At 45.8% G+C, this 15,133-nt stretch overlaps 6 protein-coding genes across 6 annotated transcripts; 3 read left to right on the forward strand and 3 right to left on the reverse strand.

Annotated features, from left to right (window-relative positions):
• Positions 1–162: 162 nt before the first annotated feature.
• Positions 163–2,285, reverse strand: JR316_0010105 (uncharacterized protein; the record flags this gene model as incomplete). Its single annotated transcript, XM_047895779.1, has 7 exons — positions 163–933; positions 976–1,132; positions 1,206–1,460; positions 1,559–1,587; positions 1,673–1,750; positions 1,851–1,928; positions 2,184–2,285. The coding sequence occupies 7 exons, from the start codon at positions 2,283–2,285 to the stop codon at positions 163–165; spliced, it is 1,470 nt and encodes a 489-aa protein (XP_047745498.1).
• Positions 2,286–3,007: 722 nt separating this feature from the next.
• Positions 3,008–4,926, reverse strand: JR316_0010106 (Adenosylhomocysteinase; the record flags this gene model as incomplete). Its single annotated transcript, XM_047895780.1, has 12 exons — positions 3,008–3,025; positions 3,080–3,317; positions 3,374–3,523; positions 3,582–3,793; positions 3,846–4,081; positions 4,140–4,318; positions 4,370–4,404; positions 4,465–4,534; positions 4,593–4,645; positions 4,698–4,733; positions 4,808–4,854; positions 4,908–4,926. 12 exons carry the CDS (start codon positions 4,924–4,926, stop codon positions 3,008–3,010), a joined length of 1,293 nt encoding a protein of 430 aa, XP_047745499.1.
• A 166-nt stretch (positions 4,927–5,092) lies between these two features.
• JR316_0010107 (uncharacterized protein) lies at positions 5,093–5,522 on the forward strand (the record flags this gene model as incomplete). Its single annotated transcript, XM_047895781.1, has 2 exons — positions 5,093–5,355; positions 5,429–5,522. The coding sequence occupies 2 exons, from the start codon at positions 5,093–5,095 to the stop codon at positions 5,520–5,522; spliced, it is 357 nt and encodes a 118-aa protein (XP_047745500.1).
• A 957-nt stretch (positions 5,523–6,479) lies between these two features.
• Positions 6,480–7,664, forward strand: JR316_0010108 (uncharacterized protein; the record flags this gene model as incomplete). Its single annotated transcript, XM_047895782.1, has 2 exons — positions 6,480–6,617; positions 6,672–7,664. 2 exons carry the CDS (start codon positions 6,480–6,482, stop codon positions 7,662–7,664), a joined length of 1,131 nt encoding a protein of 376 aa, XP_047745501.1.
• Positions 7,665–8,056: 392 nt separating this feature from the next.
• Positions 8,057–9,180, reverse strand: JR316_0010109 (Glutathione S-transferase 3; the record flags this gene model as incomplete). Its single annotated transcript, XM_047895783.1, has 8 exons — positions 8,057–8,098; positions 8,156–8,171; positions 8,239–8,348; positions 8,417–8,476; positions 8,534–8,700; positions 8,768–8,839; positions 8,902–9,052; positions 9,124–9,180. 8 exons carry the CDS (start codon positions 9,178–9,180, stop codon positions 8,057–8,059), a joined length of 675 nt encoding a protein of 224 aa, XP_047745502.1.
• Positions 9,181–10,531: 1,351 nt separating this feature from the next.
• Positions 10,532–15,076, forward strand: JR316_0010110 (uncharacterized protein; the record flags this gene model as incomplete). Its single annotated transcript, XM_047895784.1, has 14 exons — positions 10,532–10,570; positions 10,626–10,724; positions 10,919–10,951; positions 11,004–11,117; positions 11,174–11,230; positions 11,288–11,564; positions 11,639–11,748; positions 12,447–12,519; positions 12,580–13,905; positions 13,967–14,169; positions 14,229–14,502; positions 14,608–14,623; positions 14,674–14,766; positions 14,821–15,076. 14 exons carry the CDS (start codon positions 10,532–10,534, stop codon positions 15,074–15,076), a joined length of 2,970 nt encoding a protein of 989 aa, XP_047745503.1.
• Positions 15,077–15,133: the final 57 nt, after the last annotated feature.

Below are 15,133 nucleotides of genomic sequence, written 5' to 3' on the forward strand. Positions count from 1 at the left end.
AGCAGACTAACTACCTGAAAAACAGCGCGAAAGATAGACCGCAGAAAGTGTCTGTAATTTACATTGGTTCGGTAGATTCTCGCGACTTACAGGGCATGAGATGCTCTCTCCAAACAAGGCAAATACAAAGAAGGATATCCATTAAATCAACCATCCAATGTTCTACGGTATTCTCCACATAGCAATTCCACTTCGTTCGCCATCAATCTCCTTCTTGGCTTCCTTACTAGACCTGCTTCTTATTGCTGCAGCAACGAGTAGAATGACCGCATCTTTGAGTAGCTTTCGGGACAATGCCTCACCGCCTTTAAGATCCGACACCACTGTCTGCAAATTACCTTCTTGTTCCGTTTCCGACTCTGCAACCGGAATATTTACCCTTTCCCAATCGACGCACAGGTCGATATATTCAAACACAACATCAACAATGCCTTCGAATTTTCCTGATGCACTTAGCGCTCCGTCGCTGGGTGGCAAATCAATCTCCCAGAGTTGTTCAAGAGTTAGCCCATCCCACGCAACCAATGGCCCTCCCAGTTTGACGGGAACTACGATGGCTGGACAGCCATTGAGAAGAATGTAATTCATGACGCTTTCGCTTGGGCGTGCACTCAGTGTCCACATTTTTCGGTGTGGTTTGAGTCCCACTAGGAGAATAACCATTCGACGCGGTTTCGGAGGGTTCGGCAAGGGTGTCAACTCCGGCTCTGGAGACGGCGTTCTGGACCGGTTAAACATAGTGGAAAGTGAAGGGATGGACAGATTCTTCAAACTCAAATGATGATCCTCCTCCTCTACTTCAGTGGGCTCGGCCGGAGGTGCGTCACATAGTTCAATTACATGTGCTGATTCCTTTAGCAGCGTTTCTCCAATTTTGTAATCGCCTTTAGGTTCACATGCGACAGACGGGAGAATTGCATAGAGGTGGATTAGCTTCACGCGACACAATAAGATAAATATTACACCCAGGTGTACGTGCTCACCTGATAAAAATGGACCATGACAGAAGATAATATCAGGTTTCATGTTTCTTGGAATGATCGGTCGTCGCGCGCTCGCGAAAAGGTAGGGTGAGAACCATCCTTTCTCAACCGATAGATAGTCTTTGACCGCAGCAAACAGAGAGTTATCCCTTTATAGGTGAGAACGTCATATTCAGCCCCTCTTTTCAGCCTTCTCTATAAAGGCAATTTAAATCAACTTACGAATGTAGAGAGCTACGGTAAAACCCCAGCGCAGCGTCTGTCATGGTGTGTTTATACTTGAGTGTTATAAGGAGCACTTTGACGGCGGTGGTTTCAAGTCTGTCTGAATGTATTGGGACTATTTTTTTGATAGTTTTATCGAAAACAAGATCGTTCGCAAGTTTCGTGGTGAGGCCAAATCCGGCGTGGAGGCCAAGTTCGACTAAAACTGTATCACCGAGCGACCCAACCACCACATCCGAAACTGGTCCCATGCTATTATAATTTAATAAATCAGAACATATGGCCTTGGAATCAGCAGGAGCAAGGCACAAAATTGTCTTTCAGATCGAAAAAAATAGGTTGTGACGTACACCGGAGCTGCTACGGCTGCCATCCCTCCCTGAGAATCGTGATCATGATTTCGGATTAGTGGCTGGAGTGTAAAAAGGGGGGGCGCCGGGATGTTAATTTAGCGGCGGACTTACTGTAGCTGCTATAACAGTGTGTACGGCGAGGTCACGGAATCGTATGCAGGGCAAAAACAGCGGCGATGAATCTCCCCACTGTATTGAGTTGGAAATAGGCGACCAGGAGAAAGAAGAACGCGCGTCGTTGTTCTGATGGGTTTCATGATATCTGGAGTGTATTAACCCTGGGACTCACAGGAGAAAGGCAAATAATGTTGGTACCCGTCGCCCGTAGCGTTTCGTATGACGACATGACGATTCGTCCGGTCACTGACTAGATGGAAAAAACGGTTAGTTAATTCATTAATGGTTCCCTTTATTAGTAAGCCACCACAATAGTTGGTGAATGAAACATGGTGATAGCTCGCTTCATTTGAATGGGGTTTTGCGATCCACTTGCGAGGAGGCTGTTCGCCTGGCTGAGAAACCCTTGTAGACTACAGTTTCCCAGTCGGGGACAGCGACATATCGAGGCAACAAAGAAAAATACGAGCTAAAATCAACGCCCAAGAGTAAGGTAAGTACTCACGCCTACTAGTTTTCTAACGATCCATGGTGCCGATTTTTCTTCCTCCTGGTCCTTTTTCAAAGATGCGGGGTCAATGGGGCCGAGGACCGACGTTTCGACCATGTTTCTCTGTATGTCGCCTGCAAATAATGTTAGGCCTGTGGAAAAACACAGAGGGATACGGCTTTTCTGACCTCTTGTACACCGTGTATCGTAATCAGCGGTAATCAGCAGGCTAAGAAGATCAGCAAAACATACGACTGATCGTGATCAACAATTTTGATCATGATCGTGATCGAAATGGACACGTTTAATATTTTTACAACCAACGGTAAGCGGTAAACCCGTTACTCGACACTCAATCACACATGTTTGCAGTCATACAGTGCCCACACTTTAGACACTGTGGCAACTCGGATACAATGCACGTCAACATTTCACCAACCCAGGCCAATCCGTTCCTGTTAACTTACCATGCAAACAAAGATACTTCACTCAAAATGTCGGTCAATCATATTTGAAGAAATGTTTTTTGCATCCATGAAATAATCCAAGTGATTATCAACATCACATCCACATCCAAGGCGTTGAGGCCTTCTGCAGCAACCGCAACATCATCCCCAGGGACAAAATATTCCCTTGTCTGCGGTATACTTACTCCTAAACTGACGCTCTCAGCCACATGTGCTGATTTGTCCCTGCCTGCTTCAAGAGCATTAAATAAAGACTCTGTTGAACGAATCACCGAAACATCCACTCGTTAGGACGTTGAAGATCCCATTCTCCCGTCTAATTGGCGAGGGCTCGTTGAGGCCGTCGATGAATACGGGTATCAGGCTACACGTTTAGTAACGGTAGTGAGACTGTAAAGAGGTGAATGTGAGAAATCAAGTGACAAAGACAGATAAGACACGCACAGGCTTGTAGGGGCCCTGGACAGGGATATCCAAATACTTAGACTGAGTCTCGCTGAGGACGGTGAGTTTCACATTGAGTTGTGCCAAGTGGGCACGGGCAACCTCCTCATCGAGCTCCTTGGGCAGCATGTGCACACCGAGGGGGAACTTCTCGGGGGTGGTCCAGAGAGCGATCTGAGCAAGAACCTGGTTTGCGAAAGAGCAAGACATGACGAAGGAGGGGTGTCCAGTAGCACATCTGTCAATGAAAACACATCAGAACAGTTTATTCACGGAGCTGATAGGAATACTCACCCCAAGTTGACGAGACGGCCTTCAGCGAGGAGGATGATGTGACGGCCGGAGGCCATGGTGAAGCGATCGACCTGAGGCTTGACGTTGGAGACTGAGACCGCGTTGGCCTTGAGCCAAGCAACATCGATCTCGACATCGAAGTGACCGATGCTTTTTAGAAACGTTATCAGAAAATTATTCTCATGCAACCAAGTTTTGATCAACCTACTTGCAGACGATGGCATCCTCAGGCATGACATTAAAGTGGGCACCAGTGATGATATCCCTGTTACCAGTGGTGGTAACAAAGACATTAGCACGGGGAGCGGCGTCCTCCATAGTCGTGACTTCGTATCCGGCCATGGCAGCTTGGAGGGCGTTGATGGGGTCGATCTCGGTGATCAGGACACGGGCACCGTACGACTTGAGGGACTCGGCACACTGGAAGACAGGATCAGCAACAAATTAAACAGAATGTCCCGCTGAAACTTACTCCTTTTCCAACATCACCGAAGCCAGCAACGACGGCAACCTTTCCAGCAAGCATAACATCGGTAGCACGCTTGATACCATCGACGAGTGATTCACGGCAGCCGTAGTAGTTGTCGAATTTGGATTTGGTGACCGAATCGTTAACATTGATGGCAGGAATTTTAAGCTTTCCATCACGGAAGGCTTTGTACAGGTGGTGAACACCGGTGGTAGTCTCTTCAGAGACTCCGCGGATATCTGTGATATCAAGATATTAGCACTAAGATTAGTGGAAGATAAACCGAACAAAACTCACCAGAGAGGTATTGGGGGTATTTCTCATGGACAAGGGTGGTCAAATCACCACCGTCATCAAGGATCATGTTGAGGGCTTTGCCATCCTTGAAACCAGCAAGGGTTTGCTCGATACACCAGAGGTATTCCTCCTCGGTCTCGCCCTTCCAGGCGAAGACAGGAACACCAGTAGCAGCAATTCTGTCAAACATTATGTTAGAAACAAGAAATAGTGATCGAAAACAAACTCACGCAGCAGCAGCATGATCCTGAGTTGAGAAGATGTTCTAGATTGATAAATAACATTAATTGATGTTCAGAGTCGAATATATCACGTCTAAACATACGCAGGACGACCATGTAACCTCAGCACCGAGAGCAGTGAGAGTCTCGATGAGAACAGCAGTTTGGATGGTCCTTTGGATACGAAAAACCTGTCAAGAAAGAACAGAAGATATTTGGGTTGACAGCTTACATGTGGAGGCATCCAGCAATGCGAGCACCCTTCAGGGGTTGAGATGGACCGTACTGCGACGACAATGAGGACATGCGGGCATGATGTACAATGAATGATGCTCACCTTTCCCCTGAGGTACATGAGCCCTGGCATCTCATTCTGTTGATAAAATTGCGTTAGACAAAGTGATACGACACGGGGATTTTCGAACAAATCCCATCGAACTGAGTTACCTCTGCGATTTCAATCTCCTTGCGACCGAAAGCAGCAAGAGACACATCTTGAAGGAATATGAGCAGCGATCCAAGCAATTTGAAAGAGAAAGCGACTTACCAGCGACTTTGAAGACCATTTTTGCGAGAGGATGAGAGATAGGATGAGAGTTTGTGGATAACCTCCAGATTTTACGATCGAACGTTTTTGTTTTTTTTGGCACGTGATGCCGGGATCGATGGCATCTGCTTAGCTAAGCCAGTACAGGAGTGATGCGAGGCTCGAGACGAGTTTGCGTTTTGGCAATGGACAAGCAAGAGACTAAGAAGTGTGTCATTGCAGAAATAGTTCAGCACACATGCTCACTCAAGAATGAGCGCAATGGAACTCCTACGTTCCACTGTTTTCCACTGCCCCGTATCCTGAAACTGTACGAGCTCCATCATCTGTTGGCTTTCCGGTCTTCTCAATTCCTCTCCAGCTGTCCTGGCCAGCCTGCCGTCGAGCTGACCAAGTTCATCAACATCGACATGAAGAGCGGAGAAATTGATATTCCCCCAAACTTGAGGTCAGTAGTTTCAACTTCCAGGTGTTGGTCAAGTCATAAACTGTATTACGTGCTCCACACTTGAACTCTCCAGCGCTAGTTCTGCAAAGGCCCGCGCATGGAAAGACGTTATCCGGTCGAACCCGGGACGTGGTTATCTCCCTGAAGATTTCTGGGCAAATGATTAGATTCAAATCATTCCTGTGCTTTGTGGTTCTCTCATTTTTCCTGCAGATTATTGGTTGGATCAAGTATTTTACGCACATTCTAGCGTACCTTGTCCATCTCGGGACATCAAATTATTTCAGGAACTTAATTCACCATGTATGTCTGTATCTTCCCTCGACCATACTCCATGTTCTTTTTATATCCCATTGGCTTGAGTTGACGTCTCTTCAGTGTCTTTTTTAATTGAATACAATGTTCAGGCCCAAGTCAAACCCGAGAAGCTGATCGTCGCGTTCATGCCTTTCCTACGGCCCTTGTGGGTCCGGGTATATTTGTGGGTGCAGCTGCTCATAGGCCATTGATCCGAAGACGCGGCCATCATCTGGATGGTATCCCAAACCACAGCTTACTCTGTTCAACAGGTCACGCTCTATGCTGAAACTTGACATTCAAGGATCGTGTAATTTTTTGATGATTTCATCAATCTATTCAAAAAGCGGGCTCGCTAAGCATATTTGGGCATCAATAGATCTTATAATTACAGATTTGTGTCTCCATTCACAGCCCCACTGCAAGATCTCGTATTTGGCGGTTTCTAACGTTTGGTCGATCTCCTTCACGACATAGATGCTAGGCGAAGCGTGACCAAAGATTGAGTTGGTTCGTCAAGGTAAATAGCCCTGTTTTCAACCTGTTGTTACTGTAGCGTCTGAAGCACTGCCCTCATCATGGAGAGTTTCTTCACTGATTGCCTGGTGAACGAAATGGATATTAAAGAGGAGGTCTCCGACCTTGGTTCCTCATTACTTTCCCCTCCAATTACTCCTTCTCTCCCTTCCTACTCGTTGCCGAGTGTTCATTCGACGACGTCGCGTCGAAGAGGTTCCATATATTCCCTGGCTGGCCCAAAACGCCCAAGACCATATCCTTCAACTCACCGCTTAAAGATCTCACGAAAAGAATCACTTATTTCTACAATGTCTAATAACGCGGCTTACGGAACATGGAACCCCACTGGATCCAAGTCTAGTCACAGCAGACATGGCCCAGTTGAACGCAGGACATCTGATGGAGAGGATCAGAGTTCTTACTCTGTTCCCTCATATGGCATGGCGGTATGTTTAATTGTATTTACCTCTTGACTTAAGCGCCTTATTTATGATATATAGGAGTCCTTCATACCGCCTGATCTTAGACCTATGTCATCCACCTCAAGTCTTACTGGTGCCATGGGCGATGCCAGCATCTCTAATTCGCGACACTCTCGTTCTCCCTCTTCGTCCAACAGCGGGAACGCATACTCCGGCAACCTCCAGACTCCAAATTCTGGCTTATGGAACACTTCCTCTCAAATGAACATGATTGCGATGAACAACTCCGGCTACCCTGGTGTGGCAGGTCACGGCGGGATGGGATTTTCTAGCATGAGCCAATCCAGCCTTGATATGTCACTAAATGAATACACGACGACTCGTAACGTTTCACCGGAATCAATTTCCCCCCACTCTCCAAACTACCCCAGCGAATACGGAGGCGACGCGTACCGTCACCACCTATCCCCGCAACAAGGCGGAGCACCAATGGGGTACATTGGTACATACCCTTCTTCTCCTGACAGCAAAAGCAGCGAGATCGCAAGCCTCCGACGCAGAATCAAGGAGCTCGAGCAAGAGTGCAGCCGTGCGAAGGTTGCCCTGCAGGCCAAGACGGGGCTCCCCGCTGCACCGCGCTCGGCATCTTTCCAGGCTTCTTGGAGGGCACGAACGGAGACGCGCAAGAAGATGTTCTGCTCTCTTAACAGGGCCGGTAACGCCCTGTGCGCGTGGCACGACTCCCGACGTGAAAGGCGTGCATACCCTGCCAGGCACGCTCCTCCGGGATACCTCAACTGTGGCTGCACATACGAGGAGGCTCTTTTCGAAGAATCGCTCTCTAGGCACGGTGTTGGGAGCTATCTTCCTGGAGAGACTGTCAGGATGGATCCTGCTTTGCGCAACCCTCTATTGCGATTGCTCGAACAGAGATATGGGTACAAGGATGGCGACTTCGAACACGACCCGATCACCGAAACGTGGTTTGAAGGTGAATCCCCTATGGCATGGGAGCAAAAGGCACAGTCTGGCCAAGTTGTCAAGCGCCGAACCGACGCCGACCGCCATTAATCTTTAAATTATTAACCATTGCTTTCCTTTGAGTCTCGTCACTTCATTCGTGTATTTTTTGTGCTGACTTTTACGACTCGCATCACCCACTGTAGCCCTAGTATCTTTGTCTTGATTTGTTCATTCTTTGTTGAACATTCACTAACTTATCTTTATCCATTAATAGTAGACTTCTCCTAGCCCTGTGCTCATTCCACCATTCGTTCGTTTGCTGTAGACACAGTCATTTCTTTCATGCACTACCATATTCACTTTATTGTTCATCACCTGTAGCAAAGTCCTATTTCTGTGTTTTAATACCCGCTTTACGAAGCATCCCCCCTCGATGTATTTATACCATTGCACTAATTTATGTAGTTCCCTGCCGTAGAAACTTTGAAGGACTAATATATTCAAAGTTTTGCATACGAGTACTTTCCACCCTTTTCAATCGCCTAATATTATTGGCATGATCAGTTCTGCGCAGAAGTTGCCATGGGATATGGACCTACCCTTTTATAAGCCGGTCTGTGAACAAGATCAAACACATCAGTTACATTTGATGCGTGGGATGAACAGTGAGTATGATACTTGCCGACTGTGAACAGTTTCCACGTATTTCTTGATGTGCGGACTGTTTACGACAAAGTTTGGAATTTCTGACGCAACTGCCTCAAGGGGGAAGGCCATCTGATAGTCTGCGGCCTACATGGTTTCGATGAGACCGAGCATTTGTCACTATTGGATGATTTCGGTAGCGAGGTTGCACTTACAGTGGGCTCTTCTCCACCGGCGAACCAGGTAGATTTCGATTTTGCCAGGTGTTCCTCGATCTGATATTATCAAACTTGAGCTTTCACGAAGTCATCGGTGATCAAGACATGCTTTACCATTTTGAGATGCTGTGTGATCTGGGGCTCTGCGAGCTGTTTGTCGAGTTGGCGAAAGATGAAACTAAGAAATGGTCTAATCAAGAAAGGTGATTTCTTGGGCACAATTGTAAAGATGAATTTGAGGATTAAAACAGGCATCAGGGAACCTTCTGCATAGTGGCTGACTAAATTAATGGGAGTAATTTTGACGGATTAATTCATGTAAACCACAGAGTTTGACTCGGTCCTCACAATAGAGATTGTGTATATATCCCGACTGTTGAGCGACGGCTCTACCATTACCATATGTGGCAATGATGTAGTCTATTCAGGCGACAGAGTACGTCAATGGGATAATGTAGGGTTTCATCATGACTTGGACCCACCAATGATGGCGCCGCTTTCTGCGAGGGTGACATCGCCATCCGTAATGAGCGGCGATTTCCCCAGAGGACTTATGGCTATGAGTTCCGGGGGCGCCAAACCATCAGGGGTTCGTTGGTATTTCTTCAACTCGTACGGGATTTCCAATTCCTCCTTTATGCGTGAACATCATTATCAAAGTCAGTTGCTGTTACCCAAGAGGAGACACTGGCAGATGGGCCCACAAGTAGCCATAGAATCCGTTGAGAACGAGAGTTATTCAAGTGATGAACAGTCAGCATATCTTCGAGTTTTGAGGAAATACAGAGGCGTCAAAGATGCTGGTGGGAAGTAAAGTGAATACTACACGTATGTCGGCAAGACACTGAATCGAACTCGTAGTAACTGGATTACACGTGATATCGCAGATGTGATGCACTGAAATGCAACATTGGAGGCAGTAGGAACGAAGCGTAGCGGGTCTGCACCATTCTATGTGCAATAAGCTCCGACGTCGGTCTTGAAGTATAAAGTTTGAGGTCAAGAGTCAAGAGTCGAATCGATCCCTGAGGTAATACTTACGAGAATTCAAGTTCAGGGGCTAATCACGAGCATCGTGGGAATGCTTGCGCCAGTTTATCTTCAATGGCGCTTCCTTCTCGACCGGACAATAAAATCTCTAACCTTCTCTACTCTTATGATGCTGCTCCCATTCTTGATACTCTACTTGCCCATTTGCTACTCTTTTTCTTGGCGGCGTGATATCTCTCGTGTCAAAAATGATGAAGATGCCTTGAATGCACCGCCCACCATCAGCACTATCGGCGCCAGTTTCATTCCACAGGAATTGAGTAAATAAATCTTTCGTATTCATCTACTTTCCAATCAGCTCGCATTTAGACCGCTTTTTGGGGGATGAAAATTACGGATCATTGCAACTAAATATGGGTGCGACCGTTAAGTTTACGAAACTAGCTATTTGACGAGGACTAATAGCAGTGCGCGTTGCTTGAAGATGCACTACGCGCATACAATCGGAAACCTGATTGCTTCAAAGAAGCTGCCGCTAGTATTCGTGCTCGGTGTACGGAGTTGGATATGGACGAGGACGCGAGAGTGTCAGGTAAATATTTTACTGATGGATTCATCTTTTTTTCTCATATCAGGATGCCTTACAAGCTGCAATATCTATGACATTATGCGAGATTGCTACCGCTAAACATCATTCCCACCCTCTGGAGTGTCATCAGTACTCTGTTGGCGGCTCAAGCAAGACAGAAAACCCATCTCAAAATCAAGGAGCATGCGTTGAGTAAGACTCTTTTGTCATCGTCGCAGAAATCGATACTCAATGGGTCCATCAGTGCTTTGGCTCGCAGTGCACAGTTTTGGTCAAGTTATTCTGGGTATCTGCGGGAAGTTCGTATGTCGCTCTTCTTTCAATTAAATACGCATATATTCTCACATAAAACAACAGCCCAACTGTGTCATGCTTTCCGAAGATGGAACGATATTGGTGATCGAGTGAATGCGCTGTTGTTTTGGTTTGGTATACTGACGAGCTGGGAATAAGATCTGGCGCGCGATATTTACTACAATGCCACCGTCGAGAAAATTAGTTTGATACGATTTATTGCTAACAGGGAAAAGAAAATGGAGGATCTGACTGATGATTGGGTAAAACGGTCGAAAGTGTGTCCACCTGAGCATATTTTCCGTCTGCCTAAGCTCACATTTTTTCAATTAGGAAATGGAATATACTAATTCCGGACTGCAGTCTGCATACGCCGGACTTGCCACAGATATGAACAACTATTTTTCCAATTTTCACGAAAAATTGAACACGGTAGGCTCGTTACCGACGCTTTCTGCCCTAATTTTACAAAATTCGTCGACCAATCTCAGACACTAAGTAGCCTGTGGGATATGGGCCTGAAATCTCTTTATAGTCATGAACAATTTTATGATCAATCCGTTGCGAAGGCCAGTGCTCTCAAACTCAGTTGCATTTATTCCCGTTGACGATCGTTGTTTACTCAGCTTGAACTGGCGTTTGCAGAAATTGCATCTGAAGTATTTTTCACCAAGAAACTTCTGACTTGTTGTATATTCATCAATATTTCAGCACGCTTCGCGTTTGGGAACATTTATGGATACGATGGACTCTATCGTGTCTTCCAGAATTGATGACATTCTGTCGCGCCACGAGGGGCAATATCAACTAATGAACTCCCTTTTCGTGAGCGTCGTCTGTGTGCTCCCAACTCAGTTGTCTAATTTAGGAACAATGGCTAGCTTGCCACTCAAACACGCTGGATAGAGTTTGGCTATGACTTAAATGGAATGAGGGAGGTTGGTGGCAATCATGAGGCACTCTTTAGCATGACATAGAGGCTGAATGAACTTCAGGTCTTGTTCAATATCTCCGACCAAGCCGCGCAGACAGCCGGCGCCTTATCTCTTGCCTTACGCGAGGCCGAGGACCTGCGTGATATCCAACATGGCGCAGTACTTGCATCAAACGCACTAACGAATACAGTGGTCGAACTAACGGACATGGCACATGCAGAATTTGACTCAATCAATGGATCTGCATATCTGATAAAACAGTACTTTCAAAACCAGCAAAACGAAAGGGAGGTCTGGCAAACGTGGATAGCTTGGCTATTGAGACTTGTTTTTGGCGGTAATTGCTGCCACACGTTTGGAATGATAAAATGTTCTGTGTCTCACGCCTTAATATTGTCTTGCACTTTCCAGCTGATCAAGGATCCTACGCTTTCTTGGAAGGAGCGCTCCCTATTCGCGCAATATCTTTGATCTTTCGTTTCACTTGGACAGCGTTTCGGACAATTCTGTCTGCTATTATGGTCCGTAACACTCTGCTTTAGTATTTCTGAACGAGATTGATCATTTCATTCGGATAAAAGACTGTATGTATGATCACTTATCTTCTAACGAGGAAATTCTTCACCGAGAAGTGGGGACGAACCCTTCTTTCTGAGCGCCCGCGGTCAGTTTTCTCAAGAACTTGCTGAAGAACACTGTACTCAGAGGTCCTCGATTCATCTATCAAAGCATATCCAAGGGTGGTTCTAATGACACGGTGAATATGCGTCCCCGAAGAGACCGTGTATCTTTTTTTGTCACTGGAGGACCTTGTAGTTCGGTGCCTGACCATCGGATTCGGACGTCCCGTATTCCGGATCGACTCTGTCTCCGAACTCATAATTAGCGCCGCCCCTCATGCACGTCTGATCATGAATTTGTTCTCTTCCATCCATAAGTCCAATCAATCACTTTTGTACCTTCGAAAGTGATTCTTTGTTTTCTTCTCCTCCAGCTTCCATTTTTGCTGAAGGCATCATAACGGCACAGCCCACATGCGATCGATATTGAACAATTCGAATAATTAGCACAACTATTTGCCAGCGATAAAAATATAGTAGCCGCCCCTCACCGCCCAAGAGGCACGTGTGTCCGGCCAACCCAAATTCAACCCAGGACCGCACCACCATCTAATTACAATCGTACACAAACCGCACATGCTATGTTCACTCAAAGTCAGAACACCCTTGTAACCGGGGGCACTTTTGTCGATAGTCGCGTTGAATACCATGGAATCTCAAAGCAATCAACCGGTAATCAACTTTAAGACTTCGTTTGGTTGAATGCATAAGCACTCACTTTGAGTTCTCCAGGATTTGATAACCTTGTGAAAGCCTCGTCTCCTTCAGCATTCTATAACGCAGGGAGTAATTTCGACTCACCGAAATGTCATCCAAACACACGGGTTGCCATTTTGGATAAGATCATGGAATGGGTTGGAGGGAATCTCGAGACTTTGGATGGATATGTGCTGTGGCTATATGGACCCGCGGGCGCCGGAAAATCTGCAGTCGCGAAGACCATCGCAGAGAGGTGTAGTTCTCGGAACTTGTTGCTCGCGACGTACTTCTTCTCCAACACAGATCCAACTCGTAATCAGGTGAACGCTCTAATGGCAACTTTGGCCTATCAGGTGGCTTTGTATCTACCAATGGCCCGCGATTTGATTGAGATGGTGGTTGACCGTGACCCTCTGATCTTCACTCGCTCGCTACAAGACCAATTTCATTCCTTGATCATTCGCCCTTTGCTTCAACTTGTACATTCCGGAGCCTTTACTCAAACTAGCCCCAGGGTGATAATCATTGATGGCCTCGACGAGTGCTTGAAATTTGATATGCAAAGTTTAGTTTTGGACGCTATCTCGAGTGAAATGCAAGAAGTCGAAACCCGTTTGCCACTCCGTTATATCATCGCTAGTCGCCCAGAGCCTCATCTCTATATCCAATTTGCTGATCCACAGCTTTTCCCAAAAACAACTAGATTTCCTCTGGACGACAAATATTACCCTACTGCTGATATCAGACAGTTCTTGGAAGATTCTTTCAAGAAAATCAAGGAAAGGCACCCCTTGCGAAGGCATATCCCTGGCGTTTGGCCGACTGTTCGTGATATTGAAACGCTAGTTAACAAGTCATCAGGTCAATTTATATATGCAGCCACGGTGATTCAATACGTCTCTGCACCACGTAACCAGCCTGCACAATGTTTAGAGGTCATTCTAGGCCTACGCCCTCCTCGCTCAAACCACGCCCCTTTCGCCCAGCTTGATGCACTATATACCAAAATAATAAATCCTGCGGCCACAGTGGAGGATATATCATCCACGATGAAATTATTGGGGTTTCTCCTTCCACAGAGTACCGAAAGGATCGACTTATATCAAAATGTTCTCAAGATTCCTCGCTTTTTGGAGAAGTTTCTCGCTCTTGAAGACGGGGAGGTTCAGCGTCTTTTGATAGATCTTTCGTCTTTGATAAGGTATCAGGATCAGGATACCGAGCTTCGGGTTATACATGCGTCTTTCGTGGATTTTTTACTGGATGAGAACAGATCAAAAGGCTACTTTATTGACCCTGTAGAGTTCAAAGACCGACTCTCCATTATGTACTGTGAATTCATTCAGAGATCACATATATGTACGTTGTGTTATTTTTCTTGTCTTTGAGTGTCATTCTTACTCTATGTTTGTAAATACAGCTCAAGATTATAGTGATAATGACGAAGTGACTCTGCTTCGTTACTCATGTCGCCAGCTTGCAGAAAATTGCTCAAAAGCACCACCTTCTAAGGACCTGATTGCAGTACTTCTGGAGACTCCCGTGGTTCCGCCGCTTTTTTACTTGGGCACATACCAAGATTTGGAATATTTCTTGGATTTCTTTGCCTCTTTGGAATCACCTGTGAGATGTTCATTTTTGTTTTGCTTTCAATACCAGCTTAGTTTTGTTCCTCTATGCAGAATTTTGCAAGTGCTTCACACGTGTATGATCATCATCTCAAGGTTTGGGATGAATACCTCTTGGCAGAGCTGCAGAACTTCCCTTCACTGCTGTACATATATGTATGCAGTGTTCTTCTCCATGAAGACTTTACTGGTTCGATCTACTCGACCTTGTGTTGTCTGCTACCGGACCACTGGGATTCAGAATTTTCTCATATAAAATGGCTATACACTTGGGATAGAAGCGGTTACGAATTTGGGATAATCGAGCGTCCCTCTCAAGCGTATCGGGGTATGCTCCTTGATTTTTTTGCTGATGAAAAACGGTCGGGAAGGTACATGCTTAGCGCCAAAGCTTATGCAGCTGTCTCTGTTTTATTTTTGGAGTATTTATCAGTTAGGGGAACAACAAAGTGAGCGGTTTATTATCACTAATAACAGTGTGCAGAACTAATTTCATTAGAACTCGGATTGGAGATCGTGATGAATCGGAAATGTTAGGTCACTTCTGGGAGTCTGATTATTATGACATGCGATCACCGTCCTCGCCACCAGCGTAAGCAACTCAATTTAAAATTACTAAATGTCCTAACACTAGCCGTGGATGCAGCCTAGACATCGAAGACGATCACGGGCCAATTATCAAGGATGCTCTCGCTTTTCTTCCGACCCTTTTGTCAAAATCTAATTATTCGGGAACTTTGATGAGGCAAATTGAGTCTCATTCTTTTCGAGATGAGTGCAAGGGCTTGGAGGAATTGGACAAAGCTAAACAGGCCATGTTGCAATATCGAGAGCGAATACAAGATGATGAAATGTTTCAAAAGGCACCAAAATTACGGAAAAAATATGGACGCAGTTTGTAAATATTGATACCATTTGGTATGAAAGAATCATTACAAACTCCCTTTTCAATGTGACTT

Source organism: Psilocybe cubensis, chromosome 9 (assembly GCF_017499595.1).
Source record: "Psilocybe cubensis strain MGC-MH-2018 chromosome 9, whole genome shotgun sequence".
In the NCBI taxonomy this organism is placed as follows: Eukaryota; Fungi; Basidiomycota; class Agaricomycetes; order Agaricales; family Agrocybaceae; genus Psilocybe; species Psilocybe cubensis.